We start from the raw sequence: 25,299 nt of genomic DNA, 5'->3' as shown, positions 1-25,299 counted from the left end.
TCCTTAGACCGCTGCCATCATTTCTAACAGAACGTTCCTTCCAGTCACCGAGGGCGCTCCGGAACCGGCCAAGTTCTCTGGAATGTGAATAACCATCGCCGACTCTCAGTCACTCGTAGCGCTGATCCTCATTTAGCTATGTACAAGGTGCAGCCGACCCTGTGCCGCTCGTCTTTGTCGGCAAGGGCATCACGTTCGACTCGGAAAGAATCTCCATCGGTGATTATACGTGAGTCCGACGTGTCTCGTCCACATCCAACTCGCACTGAGTACCATCACATTGGATAGGACATGCCCCGAATGCACGAGAATACGGGCGGTGTTGCTACCGTATGCGCTTCCCCGCTGGCGATCGCTCAGCCTTAGGTGCCGTATACACGCGCTTCTTTCTCCGGCTGTCCACCCGCTCATGTCTGTGCTATCAGTATAAACGTAGTTATGCTCACCCCGGGCACGGAGAACATGTCGCATCCTGTGGCGGACCATCCCGGAGACATGTCAACTGTATACACGGCGCCGGCACTCGGCACGAGACTCACATTGTGTATGCCATGAATCATGAGCCAATCCAGATCGACAACACGGACACTGAAGGCCGGCTCGTTCTGTACGGTAAGCCTATCCTGGCGCAGCGTTCCTACCAGAACACTCATTACCGGCGTGCAGATGCGATGCACCACGAATCGACCGAGTTCGAGCCGAAGACTTATTGTTGTCGCGATATTCACTGGTCATGCCGGGCGCATCGTATGTGCAGAAACTGCTGAAGAACACTCGTAGTTCCATGGATTACGACGTTATCACAACTATGACCTCCCGTGCTGCACTCCTGCAGGTCTTGGATTCGCTCTAGGACGAGCTGCACGCCGCAGATCTGCGCGAACACTACCGCTTCTGGCGGATGCGGCTCGACGAAGAATACGACCCGCAACTCTACGGGCACAACGTAGACCTCGACAATGTACGTGTCCCCTGTCCATGTCCTCCGGCGATCGGCGCGCTGATAGACGCGCAGACCTGCGGTTCGTGTGTGGGCTGCTACACGGTTGCGTTCATTCCGATATCGCTTATCTAGGGTGTCGACTCCGCGGCTCGGTGGCCGGGGGTGCTTCGTGAACTTTATGGGGAATTGTCCCGCGTCCATATACATATGGGTAGCGGCTGTGAACACTCTTGCAATGAGAATTAGTGTGGTATTGAGTGCTGTTCGCGGCGGGCGATCGCGACGAGAGGCGGTCCTCGCAGCACATGGACCACGCTGGAACAAGAATCTGACTGGATGGATAAAGTGACGCTGCAAGTGCATGTATAAGGCAATGCGTCTGGAGCTAATTAACGCGGTGGAAGCATCGGCATGGCGGCGCCAACTTGAGAGATCGATCAAGCTTGCACACTGCGAGGCAGTGGTCAGGTCCCGGAGATGAACAGAACCCTATTATACGAGAAGAGCGGATGTATTTCAGACATCTTCAAAACTTTAAGCTGCGGCGACCGGTAATGTTGCCGAGTACAAGGTCCGAATGAGCAGAGGGGAGACTGAGGGAAAAGGATTGGACGAGGTACACACGGGTCGCTGTCCTAATCCTGCTCCTCTACCTCGCTCTGCTTCCGCTACTCGAACTGCTCCCCGTATCTCGCCCTCACATCTCACACATCTATACGCTCCAAACTACGCCCTACACCTGGGTCAGTGCATTTCCCGTAAGTCCATTCTTCTCATCAAAATCTATCTTAAAATTTCCGCAAGCTCATCAAACATCCTGCAGGTACAAGGACTATTCCGGAAGACAGGCAACAGCCGATCGTCGTCTCGTCCCCCATGGAGTCCTGTCGCTTGCCAATCGAGCTCTGCGAGGCCGTCATGAACGCACTCACAGACTGCTACGATTTTGGTCCCCCGCTCGGTTCTTGGAGTGAGCTAGGATATCTGGAGACCGTAGACGGGCAACGCGCGCTGTGCGCGTGCGCTCTTACCTGTCGTGCGTGGCGCGTGCGGGCGCAGTACCTCCTCTCAACCTTCCCGCATATCCGAAATGATGCATGCCTCGCCCATTTCACCATGTCCGTCCAAGAATCCCCCATTACCGCGCTCACGCTAGGGAGTTACGAACTGCTTGATGCCAGCAAGGCAAGCGAGCTCTTCATGCGCTCTTGCGTCTGTTTGCAGCACTTCCGGTGTATCTCTGTCCGCTTTGACCTCGGACCCCCTTTCGGACTGCTCCGCATGCGTCTGCCATTCTTCGCCAGTATAACCATTCTGCAACTGTGGAGCTGTACCTTCCAGTCTTTCAGGGCGATGATGGACGTTGTGTGGGCTTGCCCGAACCTCGCTATGCTGGACATAAGTGCCACCACGTTCAACGTGCAGCGCTCTTCCGCCGCGGGGTTCCGGCAGATGTCCGCCGCCATGGAACATCGACGAGCATGCCAGAAGCTTACAAGCCTATGTCTAAATGTGGACACCCTGCAGGCAAGTTCACATATTCCGCCATTCTTTTTGAGACCGTTCATGACCTACTCTTTACACAGCCAACCTGGGGCCCCCCTAGTGCTGGACTAAGTGGTGTAGGCCGCGTGTTCGGGTGTGCCCTTACGGATCTGTACTGCAAGAATGCTCGGCGCTATTCTCACGGTACGCGGAACGCAGTCCAGTTGCGACGCATGGCTCACACTTGAAATTCCTAGACATGCTCGGCCCCCTCTTGAGGGACTCATTTCCCGCTCTACACTCAGTCACGGCGATCACTATGCCAAGCCTCTCAATGCTCGATGAAGATCGGGGAACACCCTGGCTCCACATCATAGCCATAGGTCGCCCAATCCCGGGGAGACTGAAGAGAATTGTCCTGGAGACCAAGCACACTCAGGAGAACCACCACTGCTGCAAGCAGGTCGCCGGCACGAGCGAGACGGTCGTTGGTTATGAGCAGCGTCTTCCAGAGCTTTTGTCTGGGCTGGCGGAGCTTATAATCCGCCTCGATTACTGCAAGGACCCGGAGAGGTGCGCAAGGTACATCTGGTCTGTCTTGCCTGGGATGCGGGATATCCTTCGGTTTGAATATAGCCCAAATTTGAATGGAGACTGGTCACCGTATACCTTACCGGCGGCGAAGTGATTATCCCGCTTACCCACACATGTTATCCCACTGCTTTGGTTTCATTGCATCGATCTACGTTGTTCTCTGCTACATGCCTTTTTTGCTTACCACTGTGCTCGACTGCTTCACACTAGATTGAAATCAGTATGTACCCAGCTCGATAGCGCACTTCCAGTGTGTACACACGCCTTTTCCGTACCTCCCCGATGGACGACGGGGTCCCGTAGTCACTTGCAGTTCGTACGCATGAATACATAGTACTCGGTACGGAATGCTCGAAAGCACGGACCGCGCGAGACTGGCCGGGATGTTCATCCTGTGTGCCCATACCATGGAGGGCGCGCAGACTCGGGAGATGCAATATTATAGTCGCGGACTGAAACGGTACATAATACACGGGCATTGGCGTGCGATACAGAGAGGGCATTCGGAGCACCTGCACAGGACCCGGGCCAAAAAAAGAGTACTCATGTAAGCTGCAGCCCCGCGGTCGCCGCACGTTCGAGTGCCGTGAGGTTATCAACACCACGCACGGAGAGCGAGACACCTTTTTTGAGTTGAGAATCTACATAGGAGGCGCGGCAGGTGCCAGCGCGCATCTGTCGTGCTTTGGAGCATCGTATGCAGGGCGACGCGCTCGGGTAGGTCGAGGCTTGGCAATCCGTTTGCGATAGCAAGAGCGTGTTAGCGGTAATCATAGACCGTTATACGAGTCTGCACTCAATTCCTTTGAGTACGAAGTCAACGGGACGGTGTCGTTGCTCCTGCGATGCTCTAAGCGCACATGCAACTGTATATTTGAAAGAGCGTATCAGCAGCCCTCCTGGCATCGAACATGCGATCCATACGAAGTCTGACAACGGCATACTGGTTCTAATTCAAGAAGCGTGGAGCACTCGACGTGATGCATGGTCGCGCAGCTGTCTAGAATACGCGTAGGATATGAAGAGTATCTGATCTCGCCGCGCAGTAGCATGCGCGAAGAGACTCTAGCCTTGCACTGTGCCCGTTAAGACCGGTACCGGGACCCCCAGGGCGCGCAGGTGCTCGCTGATCGCGCTGCTACCGGTCTGCAGAGACGAGTGCGCGTGAGCATGCGTGATTTGTTGCCGTGAGTATGGGCACGCATGGATCGGCCATGGTATCTGCGTGAGCTTCATTGCTCGACGTTGGCCTGCCTGTCGCAGACCCGTCGTACTCGAATAGATTGGTCTGGGGCGGCGACGGTGGGCGCAAGTCTGCAGCTGGTGCCGCTCGATGATGCGGCCGCCCTTACGTCTGCGAACAGATCTGCATCGAACGCAGAGACGCACGGTGCTGTAGTCTACGTACGCGAATCTCGGGGAAGCGTTCATATATGCATCACCGGCGCTGAATTTTGCGAGACTGCATGCGCGTACGGGGCACCTGGAAACTAAAGCGTTCAGCTCCGCTTGTGGCCTTGTTCGCAGTCGTGATATCCCGCACTCTAGCGGGCTCGTCTTCCTTGCATGTCCACGCGATCAGCGCGGGTGCGTTCTAGACGTGCCACCGACAGCGATGGAGGAGACTCGCGTGCTCCCGGACGCTCTCCCCAGACAGGACACCGTCTGCCTACGACGTCTCCGCGGCGTCCTCCACAGCGATCGCGTGCATACCAAGTGGAAAATGAGGGCATACCTAGCTGGGCATCCCGCTGGTTGAGCGCGCCCTAAGACGGCCGCACCGGGGAGCGGGTGCGAAGTGAAATATCGCCCGTGTGCTTGAGTATCTAGTGTGTGCGACTCGCGCAGTCCCTGCGTGAGTCACCGCAGAGTGTGCGTCGCTGCCATCCGCGTATCATCTCGCATTTGGCTCCAGTGATGTGCCGATACACGTACCTTGGATGTGTGGCGCTAGGGTCTCGCCCTTCATCATCTTCGTGCTCGTCCGAGCGCAGGTGTGGCGGGTGGGTAGTCTGAGTGGGAGCCAGCGTCCTGCGACCGGCAGATGAGAGGCGAAGGCAGGCGTCGAGTAGAGCGGCAGCGGAGAAGCAGAGTTCCCGGTTGGTTCCAAAGTGCAGGTATCCCGTAGTGGTTACGAAGCGGAGGGGCGTGGTTGCGGAGGTATTTTAAAGCGCGTTGCGGCGCACACCGTCGATTGGTTCCTCTTATGTACGAGTCTGGGCTCTGGGTGTCTGGTCCGGAGGCCCGTGGGCGATGCCCTTTGTCCTGCGCAGAGGATATGAGCCCGCAACTCGGGCATAGATCGTCCAGCACCGGCTTCTACCCATTTCACAGCTCTTCTGCTCACCTTCTTTTCCCTTCCATGCCTCACATACCACTAGATGGAGTTTTGATGGTAGACAGCGAGTTCTATGGCAGATATTGACGGTAGACAGCCGGTCGTTTGTGCACACAATGCCTGTGATGGCTCGGTAAGTCCTCACCCATCGCATTTAGATTTGCGCGACTATGCCGCGCAGAAAGCAGCCCCCTAAGTGCCTCGTCGAAACAACACCGACACCGGAGAATAGATTAAGGGGAGGGGACTTACTTCGGTTATTGAGCGAGTCGCACGTACAGGTCCGGAGGGCCCAGCGCTCCTAGCAGCGGCAGATGCGCAGACAGAGCGAGTGATAGCTAAGAGCACAGGAAGAGCCAGAGACCAAAGTCGTGCGTAGATTAAAGACACAGCGGATCCAGAGCTCCCAAGAGATGTTGGACGTCGATGCAGAAAGAGAGAGAGCGGAGACGACTGCGTTTGAGCAGAGAGACGGGCGTCTGCGAAGAGCCAATCAGGTCCGACGCCCGACGTCATCACATTGCAGACGCTGCCGCTGCCCTCGCTTGCCCTGCCTGTCCTCGATCCTGCGCCCTTCACGACCGCACGAGGACAAGCGTCGGCCGAGGACCTTGATTCGAGCTCCTCTGCGCTGCCCCGAGCTTGGAGATACCTTGGATATCCTCTCGCACTCGTTTGCCCTCTCGTTCTGGTTCTCCCTCTCTCGCCAGCACTACTTCTGAGTCTTTCTACGTGCTTTCTATCTACCCCGGCTGTCCCTTTACTGTTTCCTTAACGGGTATCGAGGCCAGGGAGCTCCCGAAGTCTACTCTTTCCTCATTTCAGTCCAAGCCCTGCTATCATCAGAACGACACATCCATTCTATGGCGCGCCGAAACTGCGCTCACGTCTCATCGCACGGACAAAGAGGCGAACCGCGAGCCGTGCCTACCGCTGTAAATAAGGTCCGCAACCTCTGCGAGGGCGTACAGGAGATTAGAGTCCTCGTAGAGGTATCTGCAGACCCTCATATCGCCGGTATGTCTTTCTGATTGTCCCGCTGTCACTGGCATTCCGTGAATCCGGTGCAGCGATTGCTGTCCATCTTGCGTTTCACGAATGACGAGGCACAATTTCTCCGTTTTTGCAAGGACGTCGATCCTCGCTCGCCCATGCTCTCGTTTGCGCTCCGGTCCCCCATATCTGGCCAGGCCGATGTCGTCTATTCACGAGCGACCTGTCGACCCCAGCGCTCCCTCACGGGCGTAGATGCAACGAAGCCCTGGATGCCTGATTATTCCTTTGATTCTACGCTCGCTAGCCCGGGTGCGCCCAAGAACTGTCATTGCGCTCACGTCACCCGGCAACACGTTCGCGCAGAAGAAGGCCGACGGGCGCCGCGAGATCGTGCGCAAGGCCGTGGTCAGCGCTCTCCTGAAGGTTTGCGAATCAAGCGAGGGTATACGGGGTTCCAAGCACTCGTGGACGCGAAGTTGCCAATCCGCATGCTGCAGGTATGTGTTTCCTTTCACTCGTTACACTGTCTGCAGCATATCCTGAACTCTCTCAGTCCCCAGCGGTCGCTGTCCACAACCGTTGACTACACCGTCACTTCAAAGACGAAGCCCGCCTCGGTGCCTGCGCCCGAGGCTCAAGAGACCCAGCCCCTCCCTCCTCTCCGCGGAGAAGGCCGTCCATGCACCGGATGCCCCTGCTCGCCTGCTTGCGGCCGCACGCTCAGGCATTACCCGTGAACTCCTCCAGCACTGATGTCCCTCTTGCACACTCTTCCACTCGCGCGATGGCGTTTGTCTCTTCCTCGTCTGCTTTCATGTTGATGCCGCCCCCTGCGCGCGCACTCCGGTGTTTGCGAACTCGAGAATCTCGAGACGGGCGTCCTTCGGCAAGGACAACTAGCGCGTCGCGATCTACTGTTGACATCATCAATATCACCCTTCCTCTGGGTGGCCTAGGCACGACGTACCGGATGAACCTGAGCGACACTGCCTATCGGCGCGATGGTAGATTGACAGGCGCGCCTCGAAGAGTCTTGAGGCATCATGCCCGCAGCACAGGTCGTCAGATCTTCGTAGAGAGCGTGCTTCGAGAGTGCGCCATGTCGAGAGAACGTCAGAATCCGCTGTGCAACGCGCTGAACCGGATGTCAGCGATGCACGCACACGGGGGGAAGAGAGGGGATACGTACCCGCGCCGAGAAACGCGACGGCTTCTCCCGGCACCGTCATTGCCCCTTTGTTGCAGCGGCGTGCAGAGTGCATGCGCGAAAATCGCCCACTGTACCGCGCAGGAACGACTCCACGAACGACCTGCTTCAATCGACGCCTCGCTAGCACCCGTCATGACTCATCCACGGTGAGCTCGTCTGCTCCGAGGCTTCTGCGTCACGGTGTTGACTTTTCCCCGCAGATGGGGCGAATCTTGCAAGGAGAACATCAGAGCTCACAACCTCGAGGGCAACACGGAACGTTTCCCATAGGCATATATGTCGTTCTTTGTATCTCTTGCTAACGATGATACTATCTAGGCTATCGCGAGCTATTTCCCCTGGCCCCGAGAGCTGGAATGCGCCGCTGCGGGTATGGGGTAGACTGGAAGCGTTGTGTGAAAGGGTGAGCATCTATAAGTCGTGTTGTGGACTTGAACGCTGACGCTAGATGCACGTAGTCCCTCTCCAGAGCGGTCGCTTCCAATTACGGGACTTATATAGCAGTATAGCCACAGAACTGCCTCTGTGTATTCGGAATACGAGCGTACCATGCACTTTCCGCGTACGGTATGCACACTCCCAGAAGAAGCATCCGCATACCCCGGCGCTGCGCTCATGCGACTCGACGCCAGTAGGTCTTCAGCAGCGCTTCAGCCTGGCGTACTGCGGCCGCAGCCTCGTGCCGCCTCTGAAACCCTAGGACGCTCAAGAAGATCTGTCATGTACCGCACTGAGCGGTGGCATGGATGCAACGAGGCGCGGTGCCACTACATGGTCCGCCCGGACGTTGTCCACGCTGCCGCACTTCGAACGTCTCTTCGACTCCCACAATCCTGTGCAGTGTGCACGCTATATCAGCGTGGACGTCCAGCAATGAGATAAGGAGTTCATGGTGGGAGAACCGACGCTAATTTGGACGGCGTATGCTGACTTATACCAGAGGCTTTGTCTGCAACACAATGTCGATGGGATGATTCAGTTCGTATAGATTCGTATTGGGGGCATCGTCGTTGTGGCGGGATCCGGGAGCTTGATCGTATGTGCGGACGAGTCGGCGGATAGGTTCCCAAGATGAACAGGACCTTATCATGACAGAAGCCAGCATGTATCCGAAGAATTAGGTAAGGTTTCATCGAAGTTGCCATGCCATGTAGCGGTGGTCTCGCGGTGTACGAGGTCCGAATGAACGGGGGACGCCTGGACGAGAGGAAGCGATGCACGCATACGCGTCCCCGTCCTTGGTGGCTTTCCCCTCACACACGTTCACGTCCGCCCGGGCCACTCGAGCTGCTCCCCATTCCTCGCCCTCCCGCCTCGCACCTCCGTACTTTCTAATAGCGAGTTTACGAGGATTGTGTACGTCCACTTTGATCCACCCCCAGATCTCCCATAACTTCTGCGAGCTCATCGAACAGCCTACCGATATAGGGTCCAGTATCACCGGAATCGCACCGTCGCCGATTGCTGTCTCGCCCTCCATGGAGTCTTGCGTCTTGCCCATCGAGCTATGCGAGAAGGTCATGGACGCAATCCCGCAATACAACGAGTTCCGATACGCTGGCAGCGGTTGGCCAACGTTGCCCATGACTGCTCGGGGCTTGCAACAAGCACTGTGCGCGTGCACTCTTACCTGTCACGCATGGCGCGTCCGGGCCCAGTACCTCCTCTGGACCTTCCCGCGCCTCATCCACAGCCGACAATTCCCTCGCTTCAACACAGCCATTCGGAAATCCCTGAACACCCCCACCATCGGCGGGCTCGCGCTAGGGCGTCCCTACGTTGACCACGAAGCATCTGATCTCAGCACGGCAGGGGAACTCTTCATGCACTCTTTCCCACATCTTCGGTCCTTGGTGTGCCAAAACATCAGCTTTGAGCGTGGCCCCCCTCTCAGAATACTCCGCATGCGTCTGCCGTTCTTCGACACCATAACCTTTTTGCATTTGTGGTCCTGTAAATTCCAGTCCTTGAGGGCGATGCTCGACGTTGTGTGGGCTTGCTCCAACCTCGCTACCCTGGTCGTGGGACCCAATCAAAACGAATCGGAGCGCTGTTCTGCTGCAGGACTCCAGAATCTATGTACCACAGCGGAGAACCTACGAGCATGCCGGAAGCTTACAAGACTCTTCCTGCATGCGAAATTTATAGAGGCAAGCCCGTCATTTCTATCACAAATTTTGAGATGGCTCACAACATACTAATTACATAGGGATACTGGACATCTGATAACATTGGAATTAGTGGTGTAGGCCGCGTATTCGGGTATGCCGTTACAGAGCTGGTCTTCGTAACTTATGGTGCTCCCGGTACGTGGGTATCAGTCCACCTACGTCACATAGCTCACTATCGACATACCCTAGAGGTGTTCATCAGTCTTTGCAAGGATTTGTTTCCTGCTCTCCGCTCTGTCACGGTCTGGATCAGCGGTTCGGCCCCGAATAGGAACCCGTTATCCCCAAGTTGGCTTCATGTCATGGCCACAGGTCGTCCAATACCCGGGATCCTGAAGAAAATTGTCCTGAGGTCTAGCCACGATCAGCACGGTCACAAATGTTGTAGGGAGGCTGTGGGCACGAGCGAGGAGGTGGTCGGCTCCACACAGTGTTGAACTTCTGTGTCTACGGCTGTGCCGGACCGGGAGTGGCAGTGATAGTGGCTGTGCGTCTACCATACGCCAGCATGGACTTTCCTACTTACCATATACGTACATTCTTTTGTTCTGTACTTACTTGGCATCCTGCCATCCCTCCATATGATTCTGGTACGTTCTACGATGTTCCGGACTATTCTAGACAGCGTCCGGATTACTCGCATTACTCAGCCATGGACTATCTGACCTTATGTCGATTATGCTCCCTTACTCAGCGTTACTCATCGCTCAGTCAGCGTCCTCTGGACGTCACATGCCCTCTTCCTATACGCTTACTCATCGTCCTCCCCAGTAGTATATAAGGAGGACTCTGCAGGCCTCTGCTCTTCAGTCGTTCTCTCACAGACTGAAGAGTAAGTCCCATACTACCTATGCTTCCTTACATGTTTACTTACTAGTACTTGTAGCCTCTCTTTGTGCGGCTTACAGGTACAGTACTATGCAATCATAGTCGTTCTCTCACAGACTGAAGACCTCTCTTTGTGCGGCTTACAGCCTTCCAGGTTCAGAGTTCATCACACAGCACCTTTCGGAGCTCTTACCCGAGCTGGCAGAGCTCGTGCTCCGTCTGGAGTGCAAACACCCGGCAAGGCACGCTGCGTACATCTGGGATGTCTTGCCTGGATTGCGCGATGTCCTGCAGTTTGAGTACCTTAGATGGCCTCATGCATGGATACCATACACCGTACTTCCACAGGATGTTCCGCGGCTTTTGGATCAGGACACCGATTCGCAATAGGCCTCGGACTCGAGCTCACACTTAGACGATAACTGCGACGACATCCCGCCTACACCATGACTTTTACTTTACGCTCGCACATTCTGCTCCAGACTTGACTACCTAGTTCGTATACAGTCTCTGTGATTCTCCTATGCCATGCCTTCGATTACCAGACTCGATATCGACGACTTCTGCTCGCTTACTCTTCATATGTACCCGGCCTGAAGATACACTGTACTCCTCCCCTTTCCTGTACGATAGTCTCGGAGAAACATCGACTTGTACGTTGTACGCTAGGATATTTAGTAATTATGCACGTATACTGCGCCTCGGACGGACGATGCGAGGCTCGCTAGGTCGTTTACATTGCGTCTATATATTATGGGTGGGGTTCAAACTCGGAGGGCATGATGTTTTGGTCGTCGACAAATGCATGATACACACTGACATACATTCACAGTACTATACAGAGAGGGATAGCGGGGCGCGGGACGCGAACAATGGACACCTGTGCAGACTATGTAACTTCCACCGCAGCGGTCTGCATCGTCTGCGCGAATGCGAGACGTCGGGTTGGCCGCGCCCTTCGCGATGTTTGAACTTTGAGGTACATACCTTAATGTCACATATTCCATATGGCACGCAGCGGGTGCGGCGACACATGTGCGGCGCTTCGGGGCATCGCATACGCGCGAACCTCGAAGACGTCATGGCTTTGCATTCCTTCTGCGATGGCGACAGAGCGTCACCATAAGCTTGTGTGAGATCATGTACACGTCTACACTCCACCTCGCTTGAGGCCGAGATCTATGGGGCAACGTCGTTCCTTTTGGGATGCCTCTGGCGCGCATGCAGCATGTCCTGAAGGCGGGTGAGCGACGATTCGGGTGCAAATGTAAAGCGGGATTCACGTTGGCATTCCTATGCTCCTGCACGCGACGAGCTCTCGTAAGTTCCAGACACCTGGATCAGACATGCCCGTGCAGAGAAAGAAGTACGAACCTCCCAGAGTCGCAGGTCGACACCGCATCGTGAGACCCATCGCTGATCATATACCAGGCGGGCGTGGTGTACCGATAGGGGTACTTCTTTTACAGCGGCTTCCGGCCACCAAGGAGTTCGGGTCGTCCAACAGCCTGATTCGCAGCCGTGGTGTACCGCCCTCGGACTGGATCGTCTTCCCGGCATGTAGACGCAATCGGCGAGCGCGGGGTGTACATACGCGCACCGCGGACCACCGCAAGGGAGCAGCTGGCCGTGCTCTGGGACGCACTCGGCGGACGGGGGGCGCGCTGCATACGTAGGGCCCTCCGCTGGTGCGCTCTCTGCGTCCGAGGACAGGAGATGCCTTCGCGACATCCTCGAGCAGCGACAAGACGCACCGAGGGACCCACAGCGGCCACCAGGGGCACGCTCGGCTAGGCACCCTGCGTGTCGAGCCCGCCCTGGAACGGGTACACCAGAGAGCGGGGGCGACGCTATATTCCGCCCGTACGCCTCCGTCTCCGCCGCAGAGACCTTCCCTGATCCGGCGTCCGCGCTGTCCGCGACGCATCTATGGGCCTATTCAGCGCTCATAATGTCCCGAGGCACGCACCTTCGATGTGCGGAGCTTGGGTCTCGCCCGTCCGTTCATATCAGCGTTGCAGTGGATAGGTAGCTTGAGTACGTGCGAGCGAGCGACGCGTGGCCGGTAGACGCGAGGCAAGGGCGGGTGGCGAGCAGAGCGTGGGCGGAGCAGCGGCGATCCGCGGTGGATTCCAGTTGCATATCAGCCGCCGTTCGTACGAAGGGATGATGGTGTAGTCGACGGTGGTTGAGAGCGCACCGTAGCGAAAGCATAAGCGGAGTCGTTCTGTACGGATCTAGGGTTCGACTAGCGACGTGGAGGCGGCGGTGGGTGTAGTAGTGCAACAACGGCGCGGGATTGGACGACGTACAGCCGATGGTGCAAACGACCAGTCTGGGGCGAATGTAAAGCGGGGCTCACTTTGGTATTCCTATGCTCCTACACGCGACGAGAATCTGTAAGCCCGGGACACTCTCCGCGGACACGACGTTCTCCGAGGACGGAACAGTCTCAGCTCGTGCCGTTTCTGCGTCTGAAGACACAGGCCGTCTCCCCGACGCCCTCGAGCAACAACAGGACGCTCCGGTGGACCCATAGCGGCCGCCAAGGGCGCGCTCGGTTGGGCACCCCGCGTGTTGAACCCGGCCTAGAACTACCACGCCACGGAACGGGGGCGACGCGATGTTGAGCCCGTGCGCGTTCGTATCCGCCGTGTTCGACCTGCCCCGAGTCAGCGTCCGCGTTGTCTGTGCTGTCCACGCTGCATTTGGGCGCCCGTTCAATATTCAGCACCCGTGATGTCCCAAAGCACGTACCTCGGATGTGCGGGGCTTGAGTTTCGTCCATACAGAGGTCCAGGTGTTGTCGGAAGACGAGATATAGAGATAGGCTGCAATGGGGCAATAGCTTTACGGGAAAGATTGTGGATGTGTGTCTCCCGCGATTCGTACGAAGGGGAGGTAATGTAGTCGAAAGCGTTCGCGAGGGCGTCGCGGCGGATGCATACCACAGAGGTGTCCCTCTTCCGTACGCATCAAGGTTCGGCTGTCGGCGGGGAAGAGAAGGTGGTTGATGTAGTACTGGCAGGTATGTGGACGTACGTACAGTTGGTAGTTCATGCACAGAGAACCTGTACTGGTTCGTTCAGTACCGAGTACTGAGTCCTCACTCATCGAAATATTGGAAGTTGTGTTGATGTAGTGCACAGAAAGCAGCGCGCACCATATAGTGATCGCACGGAAGCGACGATAAGATAGGAGCGTGGACGAAGGGGAAAGGCCCTATGTCTGCGTCGGGTGAGTCGCACCGGAGGACGCGATCCCAGCCTCGGCGGCGGAGACAGACTCGAGAGCAGAGCACTCTAGAAAAGACGCACTGCAAAGCTTGCAAGACGTGGACCAGGGCAGCGCACGGCGGCCATGCGATAGTGAGAGAGAGACGATCGCGACTCGGACCAGTGCGTTTGAGCAGAGGTACGGGCGCCTGTGAAGAGCCAATCAGGACGTTTGACGCGTGACGTCATTGCCACGTGGTCGCTACTGCCGCCGTCGTCGTCGCTCCGCTGTGGTCATCGATCATCTCTTGTATCATCCTTTCTACACGCTTCAGTCGACTTCAGTGCGCCCTCTATGGACGCCGCAATATTGCTCGTGATCGCAGCCAACTACTTACACCTTTTGTCTTTGATTCAAAGACCGCTAGCCCTCGTACGGCGCGTCTCAGGTTCAATCGCGCCTCGAAACACGAGCAGTAGCTGGTATGTTCTTCCAGTTGTTGCATTGCATACGACATCCATTTAACTGGATTCCGCGGTATTCGCCTATCTTACGCTCCACAAATACATCCTAAAGACGACGTGCAGCTCTCTTCGACCCCTGTTTGTCGCATCCTGTACTTGGAGAGCTCAACCTCTCCCCTCTCTCTCCGGAAGAATATCATGACGCCTACGGTGAGCTTCATGGTCCTTCGTTCCCCCCCCCCCCCCAGTTACCTGCGTGTCCACTCACTAGACAAGTAGACGGGGGAGCTGCGTACCGGCAACATGGACGCCGGGCGCCGGGCTGTCCTGCTCGGTACGTTCATCCCGCTCGCGTCTCCTACTGTTGTTCTCATTATCGGCATAAGGAAATAGTTTACTACGGATCAACCGCCTTGATGCCGAAGGCGCTCTTCGACGTCGCGACCCTTTCCAGGTAGCCTGCACACCATGGACTGAACACCATAGACCTATGTGAGATATATACCGAAGTAGGCGCATAGTTCCATAGATTATGGGGTCGGCCAAGTCTACTCCGGCGTGTTCATGGTATGTGTCTTCGCTATCAGCTGCCCGTTCTATAACTCTAGCGGAACATATCGCAGGATCGGGCTCTTTCTGTCACAGGCCTGCATACGCATGAGCACGACCGCATCTCGCAGATGCCGCTCGACGAACATGGCCTTCAAAGTTGCGGTCACAACGCGAACGTACGTCCTTGGGTTCCCGCACTGTGTATTCTCGCGCGCAGGATATGGAGTCACGCTAGACGGCTGACGGGCGAGGTTCTGCATTGCTGCGTTGTCTGCTAAATTGTTCGTCGAGGGTGTCGATCCCGCCATTCGGCGTGCGCACATGGATATCGCGGGGGCGTTGGGGGTACGTGCACGGTCAGATGATAACTTCGTCGATTGTTGGTCCGGTATACCAGGCGTCTCGGAGCGTACCAAGAAATGTGAATGACCAGTCAGCCCGCGCGGATTGTATGTACCTCATTTGGCTTGGTCGTGGATATACTGACATGGGACACACAGTGCCTTCGTCGAGTGGGCGCGACGGCTGTCGCGGCAGGAATCATCGGAAGATCCTCATGCTTGAACTCTCACCCCGCTCTTTGATCTCTACCCGGCTCATCTGTGTCGCGGTGACGAGTCGTGAGCGGTATATATGTTAGCAGTACGTTACGCATTTGTCTCGTTGCTCGCAGCAGCCACCGTGGTACGTGCAAAAGTAAGTCCGAGTTCCAGAAGGCTGCATGTGGGTGCTTACCAGGTCGACCTAGTTATGTGCCATCGTGCAGCGATGCAGGCGCAAGGGAATGCTGTCCACCGGCACATCGTCCTCCTACAACGCATGCCGCCCATTGACGGGGTTTCTACCGCCGTCACGCCACTTGCATGACCCGACCCTTGGGCGTATTCCTGCCATTGTGAGTGAGCAGAGCGCGTACGAAGGGTGCTCCGGGCGCTCACCTTGTACAGCACCAGCACGATTCCTTCGCCTCGCGACGCGGGGCCGCGTCCGTGCCGTCCTTCTGCCACACGGACCTCCGGCACACCGGGAGCTGCCCGTGGAGCAACATCCCCGTATACGACTGCGACCCACGGCTTCTTCAGCCGTCCGGATAACGCGTTATTGTACGAGCGAGAAGGCATCCTGCGCCTCGTCGTAGGTCGCTCGCCCTCTTCACCTGCAGCCCGCAGACGCTCGAAGCCCGCCTCACGGACGATACCCCACCGCTCCTGCTTCGCGCCGCGGGAGCGCGGCACGCCCTCGGTATTGCGATGCCTTCCGTCTCCCCTTTCTTGCCACCCGCCGCTCAGTTTGATTACCATGCACGCTATGAGAATGCAGTGTGCACGGCCTGGCGACTCTTCGCGAGCCGCGTGTCATGCGAGCTACAGCAGTATATGCGTGTGCGACTTCCAGGTGACCCGGGGCTTCGTCGTCTACCCGATGAATACAACAGGATGGCATATATATTACACTGTCGAGCAGGTTACATATTGAAATTGATGTAGCATGGCGCCGTAGAACCGGAATCGAATAAACGAGGATGTGATAGAGAACAATGTAGATAAAAGTGACCAAAATGGAATAAATCTGGGCGGTGGTGATAATCACGTCGTAGCCGGTAGCGTGTACGGTAGCCAGTCTTGAGACCAATATGAGCGATACTCAAACCGCAGGACATTGCGCATACCCGGCAAGACAGACCAGATGTACCTTGCGCACCTCTCCGGGTCCTCGCAGTGCTCGAGGCGGATTATAAGCTCCACCAGCCCAGACAGAAGCTCCGGAAGCCTCTGCTCGGATCCAACCACCTTCTCGCTGGTGCCGACGGCCAGCTTGCAGCAGCGGTTGTCTTCAAGCCTTTCCGCACGGTGTCTGTCTTCCAGGAATATCATCTTCAGTCTCCCAGGGATTGGGCGACCTATGGCTATGATATGGAGCCAGGGCCGTTCCTGATCCTCCTCAGCGTCCATCGAGAACGTTAAACCATCGGCGACTGTAAGTGAGCGCAGAGCGGGAAATGAGTCCCTCAACAGGGAGCCAAGTATGTCTAAACATTTGCATGTGTGAGCCATGCGTCGCAACTGGAGTGTGTTCCGCTTACCGTGATAATTGGAAGACACGTTGATATACAGCTCCGTAACGGCACACCCGAACACGCGGCCTACACCACTTATTCCGGCGGTAGCGGGGAACCACGTTTCCTATATAAAGAGCAGGTCATGAACGGTCTCAAGATGAACTGCGGAACATCTGAACTTGCTTTTGGGGTGTACATGTTTAGATAGAGGCTTGTAAGCCTCTGGCATGCTCGCAGACTCTCCACAACAGCGGACATCTGCAGGAGCCGCGTGGGGGAAGAGGGCTGCACTTTGAACTCAACGACATTTATGTCCAGCATAACGAGGTTCGGGCAGGCCCACACAACGTCCATCATCCCCCTGAAGTTCTTGAAGGTACATTTCCACAGTTGCAGGGTGGTTATGCTGGCGAAGAATGGCAGCATGCGGAGTAGTCGGAAAGAGGGCCCGCGGTCAAAGCGGACCTTGAGACACCGCAAGTGTTGCAAACGGAGGTAGGGGCGCATGAAGAGCTCGCCTGCCTTGCCGGCATCGAGATGATCAAGGTCGTTGTAGTACTGCCCTAGCGTGAGTGTAGTAATGGGGGATTCTTGGACGGCCATGGTGAAATGAGCGACACTTGCATCATTGCGGATATGAGGGAAGGTTGAGAGGAGGTACTGCGCCCGCACACGCCACGCATGACAGGTAAGAGCGCACGCACACAGCGCGCGTTGCCCGCCTACGCTCTCGTCATGGTCCCTCGGAACCGCAAGCCAGAGCGGTAGTGAAAACTGGTAGCGTTCTGGGAGTGCATTCATGACGGCCTCGCAGAGCTCGATTGGAAGGCGGCAGGACTCCATGGGGAACAAGAGAACGAGCGGGTATGGCAGGATCCCGGGAATAGCCCCTGTGCCTGTATTAAATTCGATGAGCTTGCGGAAGTTACGGAAGATGTGGGCAGTGTTGAAAATTGGACGAACCGGATGCTCTCTGACTCTTCTTTTAAGAGAGTCTCTTGGAGCGTCTGGATGTGCGAGGTGCGAGGGCGAGGTACGGGGAGGAGTCTGAGTCCCGGACGCAGAGCGAGGTAGAGGAGCAAGATTAAGACGGGGACGCAGGCGTGCCTCCCCCAATCCTCTTCCCCAGTTTATCTCTGCTCATTCGGACCTCGTACACCGCAACGTTACCGGCCGCTGCGGCTGAAATTTTTGAGACGCCTGTGCAATACATCCCGGCTTCTCCTGAAATATGGATCTGTTCATCTCCGGTCCTGACCACTGGCCGAGGCTGCTTCAAGCGCAGTGTGCAAATACCTGATCGATATCAACAATCCTGCCACTGCACGCGGTTGCTTCGCCCGCGTCAAGTAGCTCCAGACGTATCGCCATTCACGAACATTCAGGACCACCTTCTCCGCCAATTCAAACTCTTATGCAAGCACGCTGCGGGGAAGCCTCTCGTCGCCCGTCTTAAACACCGTCCGATGCCCCGCCGGTTGTCCTTGCCTGTGTATGCACAGCCAAGTCGTATATATGGCCGCGGGACAGTTCCCCATCAAGTTCGCACATCGCCCCCGCCCACCGAATGACGGATGAGCTGTACACCCTATGCACGAGACCGACGTTATCAACGAACTTCTTTAGGGACGAAGTAGCTGCGCAGAACACCGCATGCAAGATAGCACCAGTCTGCACACGTCCGATGCGTCTAAATATAGGTAGAGGCAGATGCAGGGCGAGAGGACATACATTGACGACGTCCAGGGCGTCATAACCGTATATTTGCAGTGGACCGTAACCCTTTTATAGCGGCATCTGCCGGAGATGGGCGTGCTTGTGCAGGCCCACAGCACGCAGATCGTTCCAGAGCGCGGCAGATTTCTGCATAATGGGCAGTTAGAGTCATACATCGAGCGTCCGATAGCGGAGACTCCACGTACTGTACACACCTCCGAGGAGACTTCGCCGACATCAGTCATAGATCTATGTGTATACGTCGGCCAAGAGTCTAATGTAGTTCCATGGCGTGTGGCTTACCCGGCGAGGGTCGCGGCGTCGAAGAGACTCTACAGCTTCAACTTTGTCGACCCATACCAAATCGCATCTATATGTTGCTCATCTACGTCGATAACATTGGCAGGAGCGACGAACAGGACATAAGCACCAGACAGAACGAGCCGGCGCTCGGTGTCCGCGTAGTCGATCTCAACCGACTTGCCACTCATCGCGTATACGCGGCGGGTCGAGTGATATACAGACACAGGAAATAAACACGCGCGTACAGCTCCTGAAGCGGCGCGAGCGCGAATTCCTGGCGTGAGTGACATGCCCTGTTCGATGTCGAGATCAGAGAGCCTCCCGAGTGCGGGGAATTTGGGCAGATATACGCACGTGGGTTTGACAGGGAGACATTCGCTGACGGACGAATGGCGTGGTGCTGGCGATGGCCCCCTTGTAGTGGCTGAGCGTGGATCAGAGCCACGAAAAGCGGGGAAATGTCAACGATTGCTCACAAATGGAGGCACCTCAGGGTGAATTTCTACGCTGCGATATGGACAGCGATCGTTGGAGGGAGTTCAAAGGATGTCACATACAGCACGACAGTTTGAATAAAATACCTGCGGTGTAGCATGAGGGTCTGCGGCAGGCACGTATATGCCGACATTACTCACCTGTACACGCTGGCCGAGGTTGCGGACCTTTTTCCACGCGCTGTCTACCGCCTTGCATCCGGTTCTCGCAGCACCCATCGTCGTTTTTCCGCGCGAAGTTGGCGCCGATCGAGGTGAGTGCGGTGGGCTGCGGTACTTTCTCTTTCAACGCAGCGTAGAGCCGATGAGCTGTGTGAAAGCTAGCCGGCTTGAGTTCAAAGGCAGAAACAGTAGACTTACATATCTGGGCGGATTCTTCGCCAGTGTCAGCTACAGAAGAGGACACTTTGGGGTCAAGAGGTAGCACATAAAAAGACGACGTACTTAGTCCTGGCCAGATACGAGAGACGTGAGAGCATATGAAAGCTAGCAGCACCGACATCGCTCCGGGCCATGCGCTGAAAAGAAAGAGAATTCCTCTTCAGATAATTGTACGCACTCGTGCTTGTACGACTGCAGTTGTAGCGCGTACAGGGCGTAGGCTGGTGGTGAAGCGTGTCAAATCAAAGAGAGCAGCGACCGCGATGGGACGACGTCACACGCCGGACCTCCTGCCTCCTGATTGGCTCCTCACAGGCGCCCGTCGTTGCGCTGGAACGCAGGCGTCTCCGCTTTCTCTCTTTCTGCATCGGCATGCATTCAGTACTTGCTGCCTCTGGTCTACGTCTTGCGAGCTCCCTTGTATCTCTAATCTGTAGTACTTGCTCTTTCTATGCTCTCTCTGACTCACTTTGCCTGCGCATCCGCCGTTGCTGGGACTTCCCCTTCCGGACTCACCCGATATCTGAGGTAGGTTTTCTTTCTTTCGTCCGTGCTCTCATGTCGTTGTTGCCTTGATTGGTAGCCTTGGGGCTTTGCTTGATGTGTATACCATGTGCACGACATTTTATCTGATGGACGAGAACCTACCGGCTTATCACAGGCTCTCTGCGCACGAAGGACCGGCTGCTGTACGTCCTCAATCTCTGCGCAATAGCCATAATGAAGCAGTCGCTGCCGCCTCGAACTCTCATTATAAAATATAAGCTTGTCTAGGGACAGGTGAGACGTGGACAGCCAAAGCTCAGTCAGGGATAGGTGACACGTCTATGCTATATCAGAGGACGACCAAGGTGAGTAGAAGGCGTGCGAGAGGGGTTGTTTAAAATGCTAAACAATCGCTGCCAATGTCTGAGTTTATGACTACTTTTGAACTACAGGTCACATACACCCGAGTACGGGCCACTGGAGCACACACGCGATCCGTACGCGAGAGGAACTGGTCTACGGGATCCGCGTGCCATGACGCGCTCTGAAACGCCTCCGAGTCCGACCGTGCCGCCGTCTCTTCGCACGAATAAGAGATTCATGTCCGGATCTATCTCCAATCTCTGCTATTCCGCCATATCTTTGCTCACCACATGTCCATGGTGCCCAAACCGGACCACTCGACTCCCAGTCAGCACGTTGACAGCCACGCCGCTCAGACGGACAAGAAGATGGAGGGCGAGATTAAGCTCCACACATCCAAGGTGCGTGCTTCGGCCGATAATAAGAGCTAAATAGGTGCAATCATGCGACAGACGGGGCACACACAGGCTCTGAGCGTGGCTTGGCATGCGTCGGACACGCAAGCGCACGGGCCTCGACGCAGAGACGACATGAGCGAGCGGCGTCCCTTTTCCACAGCGTGTCCGGGATTCTGCCAAACTCCTGTCTCTCTCACTTGTCTGCCGTCTGCACATGCCGACCATGACCGCGCCAACTTTGTGAATATATAAGGACGACGAGCCTGCCAGAGTGCGGTATTGTCTGAGTATGAGCAAGGCTGTAAGTCGAGCCGAACGCGTCAGTGGACCCCAGTACGTACGGCGCACGTCCTATATACGCAGTGGGCGTTCGGCACGGTTGTTGTCGCAGACACGAGGGCGACGGCGTCATCGAGCATCAGCAGTCACCTCTACTGACGTCGACACGTACTTGCTGCCTCTGCTCACGATTGAACCAAAGCTGATGCGCACTTGTCTTCAAACTGGTAGCAGCGCAATAAGGCAGCATGGACGTCATCCAACAGGTCATTCCAATATTCGCCTCGTCAAACCTCCGTAGGTTCCCCTCAGCGCTACAGCGACTCACGTCGCCGCTCTAGACCTAGTATATCCTATACACTTAAGACGCGCGTGACATCGCATATGAGGTAAGTGCGGAAGTGCAAGCGCGCCCGTAAAAACTCCTGCTAATGTTTTCTCGCCATCGCAGAAAGAAACACTAAGCCTCGACGATTTCAAAACATCCGCTCGCTGGTATACGATTCCTTAAGGGTGTTTCAGGCGCATAGAAGTACCCATCGTGCCCCGTACGCGGTGTCATACGTGTCTCATACTGTGTGTATCGTGCGGCCGACCTTGCCCCTCCCGTTAGTCACGCAGACCGCCCTGCGACCGCGGCACTGTATGTTGTATGTATGACCTGTACATATAAGTACGCCGCACCTTACTTTTGCGCTGCACATTTTTTCGCCTCCCGAGTTTGAGCATCGTTCGCGCTATCAAAAATGCAGCGTGCACGGTGCACGGCCTGGCAAGTCTCGTGTTGTGAGAGCCACAATAACGCATACCATACCGACGTTGATAGGTAGCCGGCGACGCTCAGCGGTCGATGGACCATATAGGTTCACGATGTCGGTGTGCGCGGGCTCAACAGGTTTCTGTGTATACAATTATATAAATAGTAGCAGAGCACGGCGGAGTCGGTATCTGCGCGGCGTGCGCAGCGGCCGTATCGGATGAACGTTCGCATATACCGTACATGCACATCCCGACGCCTGCCAAGACACCCGCAGCACCAGCGGTGTCCCCATATGTACGAGAGCCCTGCGTTCACGGAATTCAGCTTGGTTTTCCCTGTTCTCGCATCGTCCGACTTAGCACTTAAAGTCATGCAGCACGCACACCCCGCACACCCTCGTCGCTCATCCCCATCGCTCATCGTCACCTTTGCCCCTCTTCGTTTCTCCTCATCGCTCGTGCTCTGCATTCTTACACGCTCACGCGCTGGTCGGAACATTCTCTCCTTTGTCTGCTCATTCAATCTAGTTGTTGACATCTGACTATTTAGGCTCTCTTCCTCCTCCCTTGTGCCGGTCGACGCTCTTGCCCTAGACTTCGGCTCAGGCCAGGCGGCATGTTCGGATGATAATCAGCGTGTATTATTTCTAAGTCGCTTCGTCGTCTACTTGATGAATACGAAGGAATGGTATATACATAAGGCGCTATCGGAGAGGGCACATATTTGAATAAATATGGTCTGAAGTCGTGAAACGAAAATCCAGTAAACGGGGGTATTAAAAAGAACGACGAGGATGAAGGTGACAAGGAATATATCTGGGGATCGGGGGATAATCACTGCATAGCCGGTAGCGTGTACGGCAACCAGTCTTCACGCCAATGTGAGCGATACTCGAACCGAAGGACATTGTGCATCCCCTGCAAGACAGACCAGACATACGCGACGCACCTCCCCGGGTCTCTGCACTGATCGAAGCGAATTGTGAGCCCCTCTAGCCCGACCAAGAGCTCCGGCAGTCGCTTCTCAAAACCGACTACCTCCTCGCTCGTGCCCACGAACATCTTGCAGCAGCGGTTGCCTTTCTGATTGTGAAAATGTTGCAGCACGATAATCTTCAGGCTTGTGGGAATTGGGCAGCCCGTAGCTATGATATGGAGCCAGGGCGGTATCCGGCGATCGTCCTCGTTGATACTCCCAGGGGCTGAGAATTCAGGGACAACCCAGATTGAGCGTAGAGCAGGAAACGAATCCCTCAATATGCTGTAGAGCATCCCTAAAGATCTGAGAGAGTGAGCCATGTCTCACAGCTCAACTGTGTTCCACGTACCGCGAGCATCGGCATTGCCCTCACTGACAAAGTACAGCTCCGTGATGTTACACCCGAACACGCGGCCTACACCACACAATCCTGCGCTAGCGTGGTCCCAGGACTTCTATGTAAAAATAGGTCATGAGCCGCTTCAAAATGAACGGCGGAAAGTATGAACTTGCCAGGAGGTTGTACACGTCTAAATGGAGGCTTGTAAGCTTCTGGCATCCTCGCAGATGCTCCACAGCGGCGGTCATCTTCCGGATCCCCGAGGCGGAAGAGGGCTTCATCTTGAGTATAGTGTTACTTATGTTCAGCATAGCGAGGTTTGGGCAGGCCCACACGACGTCGAGAATCGCCCTCAAAGACTGGAAGGCACAGTCCATCAGAAGCAGTGTGGTTATATTGGCGAAGAATGGCAGGCGCATGCGAAGCACTCGGAGAGGAGGTCCGCGGTCGAAGCGGACTTTGATGCACCGCAAGTGCTCCAAAGGAAGGTAGGAACGCATGAAGAACTCGCTTGCCTTGCTGGCATCGAGCTGCTTATGAGGATTATAAGAATCTCCTAGCGTGAGTCCGATGATGGGGGATTCTTGGACGGCCATGGTGAATTTTGCGAGGCGTGCATCATCGAGGATATGAGGGAAGATTGAGAGGAGGTACTGCGCCCGCGCGCACCACGCACGACAGGTAAGAGCGCACGAGCAAAGTGCTCTTTGCCTCCATAATGTCTCGTCATAGGCCTGCAGAGGATCAAATGGGAGACTTGGACCGAGGTCATAGCAGTCCGGTAGTGCGTTCATGACAGCCTCGCAGAGCTCGATGGGCAAGCGACAGTCCTCCATGAAGGACTCGGCATTGATTGGGTATGGCACGATTCCGGAGCTAGACACTGTATCTATAGGATATCCGATGAGCTTGCTAAAATGATCGGAAATTCGGAAAGTTGGAGAGAATGAACGTACCGGATGTGCACGGACTGGTGTGCAGAGGTTAGTCTGTATCGTCTCGATGTGCGAAGTGGGAGAGAGACGTTCTTGGAGCAGTTCGAGGAGCGAATGTGGAGGTAGAGGAATCGGAGAAAGATTGGGGCGGGACGGGAAGGCGTGCCGTACCCACCCCAATCCGCTTGCCCAGTTTTCCATCTGCCCATTCGGACCTCGTACACCGCAATGATACCGGCTACGGCGGCTGATAATTCTTTTGAACATGGTTCCAATACATCTGGGCTTCCCCTATAATAAGGTTCTGTTCGTCTCCAGGTCCTACCCACCGCCTCGCAGTGTGCAAATGCCTGATCGACCTCTCTAGTCCCGCTGCCACACAACGCCAAGCGCATTGTCTTCTACAAATACTCTAAGAGCCAATTTTTCCGCCCAGTCAGATTCTTGCTCCAGCGCTGACCATGTGCTGCAGGGACGGCCTCGCTTCGCCCGCTGCAAACACCGTCCAATGTCCCACTGGGTTCATTGCATGTGTGTTCATAGCTACTACACATATACTGCAGCTCCCTAGAGAGCTTACAAAGTGCCCCCGACCACCGGATTGCGGGCTCCTTTGCCCCGTCCACGGGCTCGACACCCTATGCAAGCGACCTCGGAATGAATGTAACCTCGTAGCAGCCCGCACGAAAACCGCCAGTCTTCACGTCCAAGATCGCAGCAGTTCGATGGCACAGGGACATACATAGATGAGGTCCACATTGTGCCCATAGGTCTTCAGCCTGTACTCCGCAAAAAAGTAGCCGTGCTTACACAGGCCTGCGGCGTGCAGTTTGAGCCAGAGCGATTCCGAGTTCTGAAGCATACAGTCAGGATTCCAATGGAATATAGCACAGGGTAAGCAGATGTACAATGAAGACGTCAGGGTCTCCACGATACCTGGATCGAACACCCGGTTCCTCGCGGATGACTCATCGACCCGATCAATACACGCCGGTGAGTTCGTATTTTCG

At 55.8% G+C, this 25,299-nt stretch overlaps 4 protein-coding genes across 4 annotated transcripts; 2 read left to right on the top strand and 2 right to left on the bottom strand.

The window, feature by feature from the left end:
- Positions 1 to 28: 28 nt before the first annotated feature.
- TRAVEDRAFT_111108 (uncharacterized protein) lies at positions 29 to 233 on the top strand (the record flags this gene model as incomplete). The annotated part of the gene is made up of 2 exons (XM_008035232.1): positions 29 to 84; positions 137 to 233. Coding segments are annotated over 2 exons (153 nt in total), but the record flags the coding sequence as incomplete, so codon positions are not given.
- A 623-nt stretch (positions 234 to 856) lies between these two features.
- On the top strand, positions 857 to 15,139 carry TRAVEDRAFT_80723 (uncharacterized protein; the record flags this gene model as incomplete). Its single annotated transcript, XM_008035231.1, has 3 exons — positions 857 to 965; positions 1,941 to 1,956; positions 15,049 to 15,139. Coding segments are annotated over 3 exons (216 nt in total), but the record flags the coding sequence as incomplete, so codon positions are not given.
- A 1,810-nt stretch (positions 15,140 to 16,949) lies between these two features.
- On the bottom strand, positions 16,950 to 17,459 carry TRAVEDRAFT_42760 (uncharacterized protein; the record flags this gene model as incomplete). The annotated part of the gene is made up of 1 exon (XM_008034126.1): positions 16,950 to 17,459. One exon carries the CDS (start codon positions 17,457 to 17,459, stop codon positions 16,950 to 16,952), a length of 510 nt encoding a protein of 169 aa, XP_008032317.1.
- Positions 17,460 to 18,641: 1,182 nt separating this feature from the next.
- Positions 18,642 to 19,063, bottom strand: TRAVEDRAFT_42759 (uncharacterized protein; the record flags this gene model as incomplete). The annotated part of the gene is made up of 4 exons (XM_008034125.1): positions 18,642 to 18,719; positions 18,779 to 18,821; positions 18,876 to 18,904; positions 18,962 to 19,063. The coding sequence occupies 4 exons, from the start codon at positions 19,061 to 19,063 to the stop codon at positions 18,642 to 18,644; spliced, it is 252 nt and encodes an 83-aa protein (XP_008032316.1).
- Positions 19,064 to 25,299: the final 6,236 nt, after the last annotated feature.

Source organism: Trametes versicolor (assembly GCF_000271585.1).
Source record: "Trametes versicolor FP-101664 SS1 unplaced genomic scaffold TRAVEscaffold_1, whole genome shotgun sequence".
Classification (NCBI taxonomy): domain Eukaryota; kingdom Fungi; phylum Basidiomycota; class Agaricomycetes; order Polyporales; family Polyporaceae; genus Trametes; species Trametes versicolor.
Note: the sequence above shows the minus strand (reverse complement) of the source record. Positions and strands in the feature narration are given on the sequence as shown.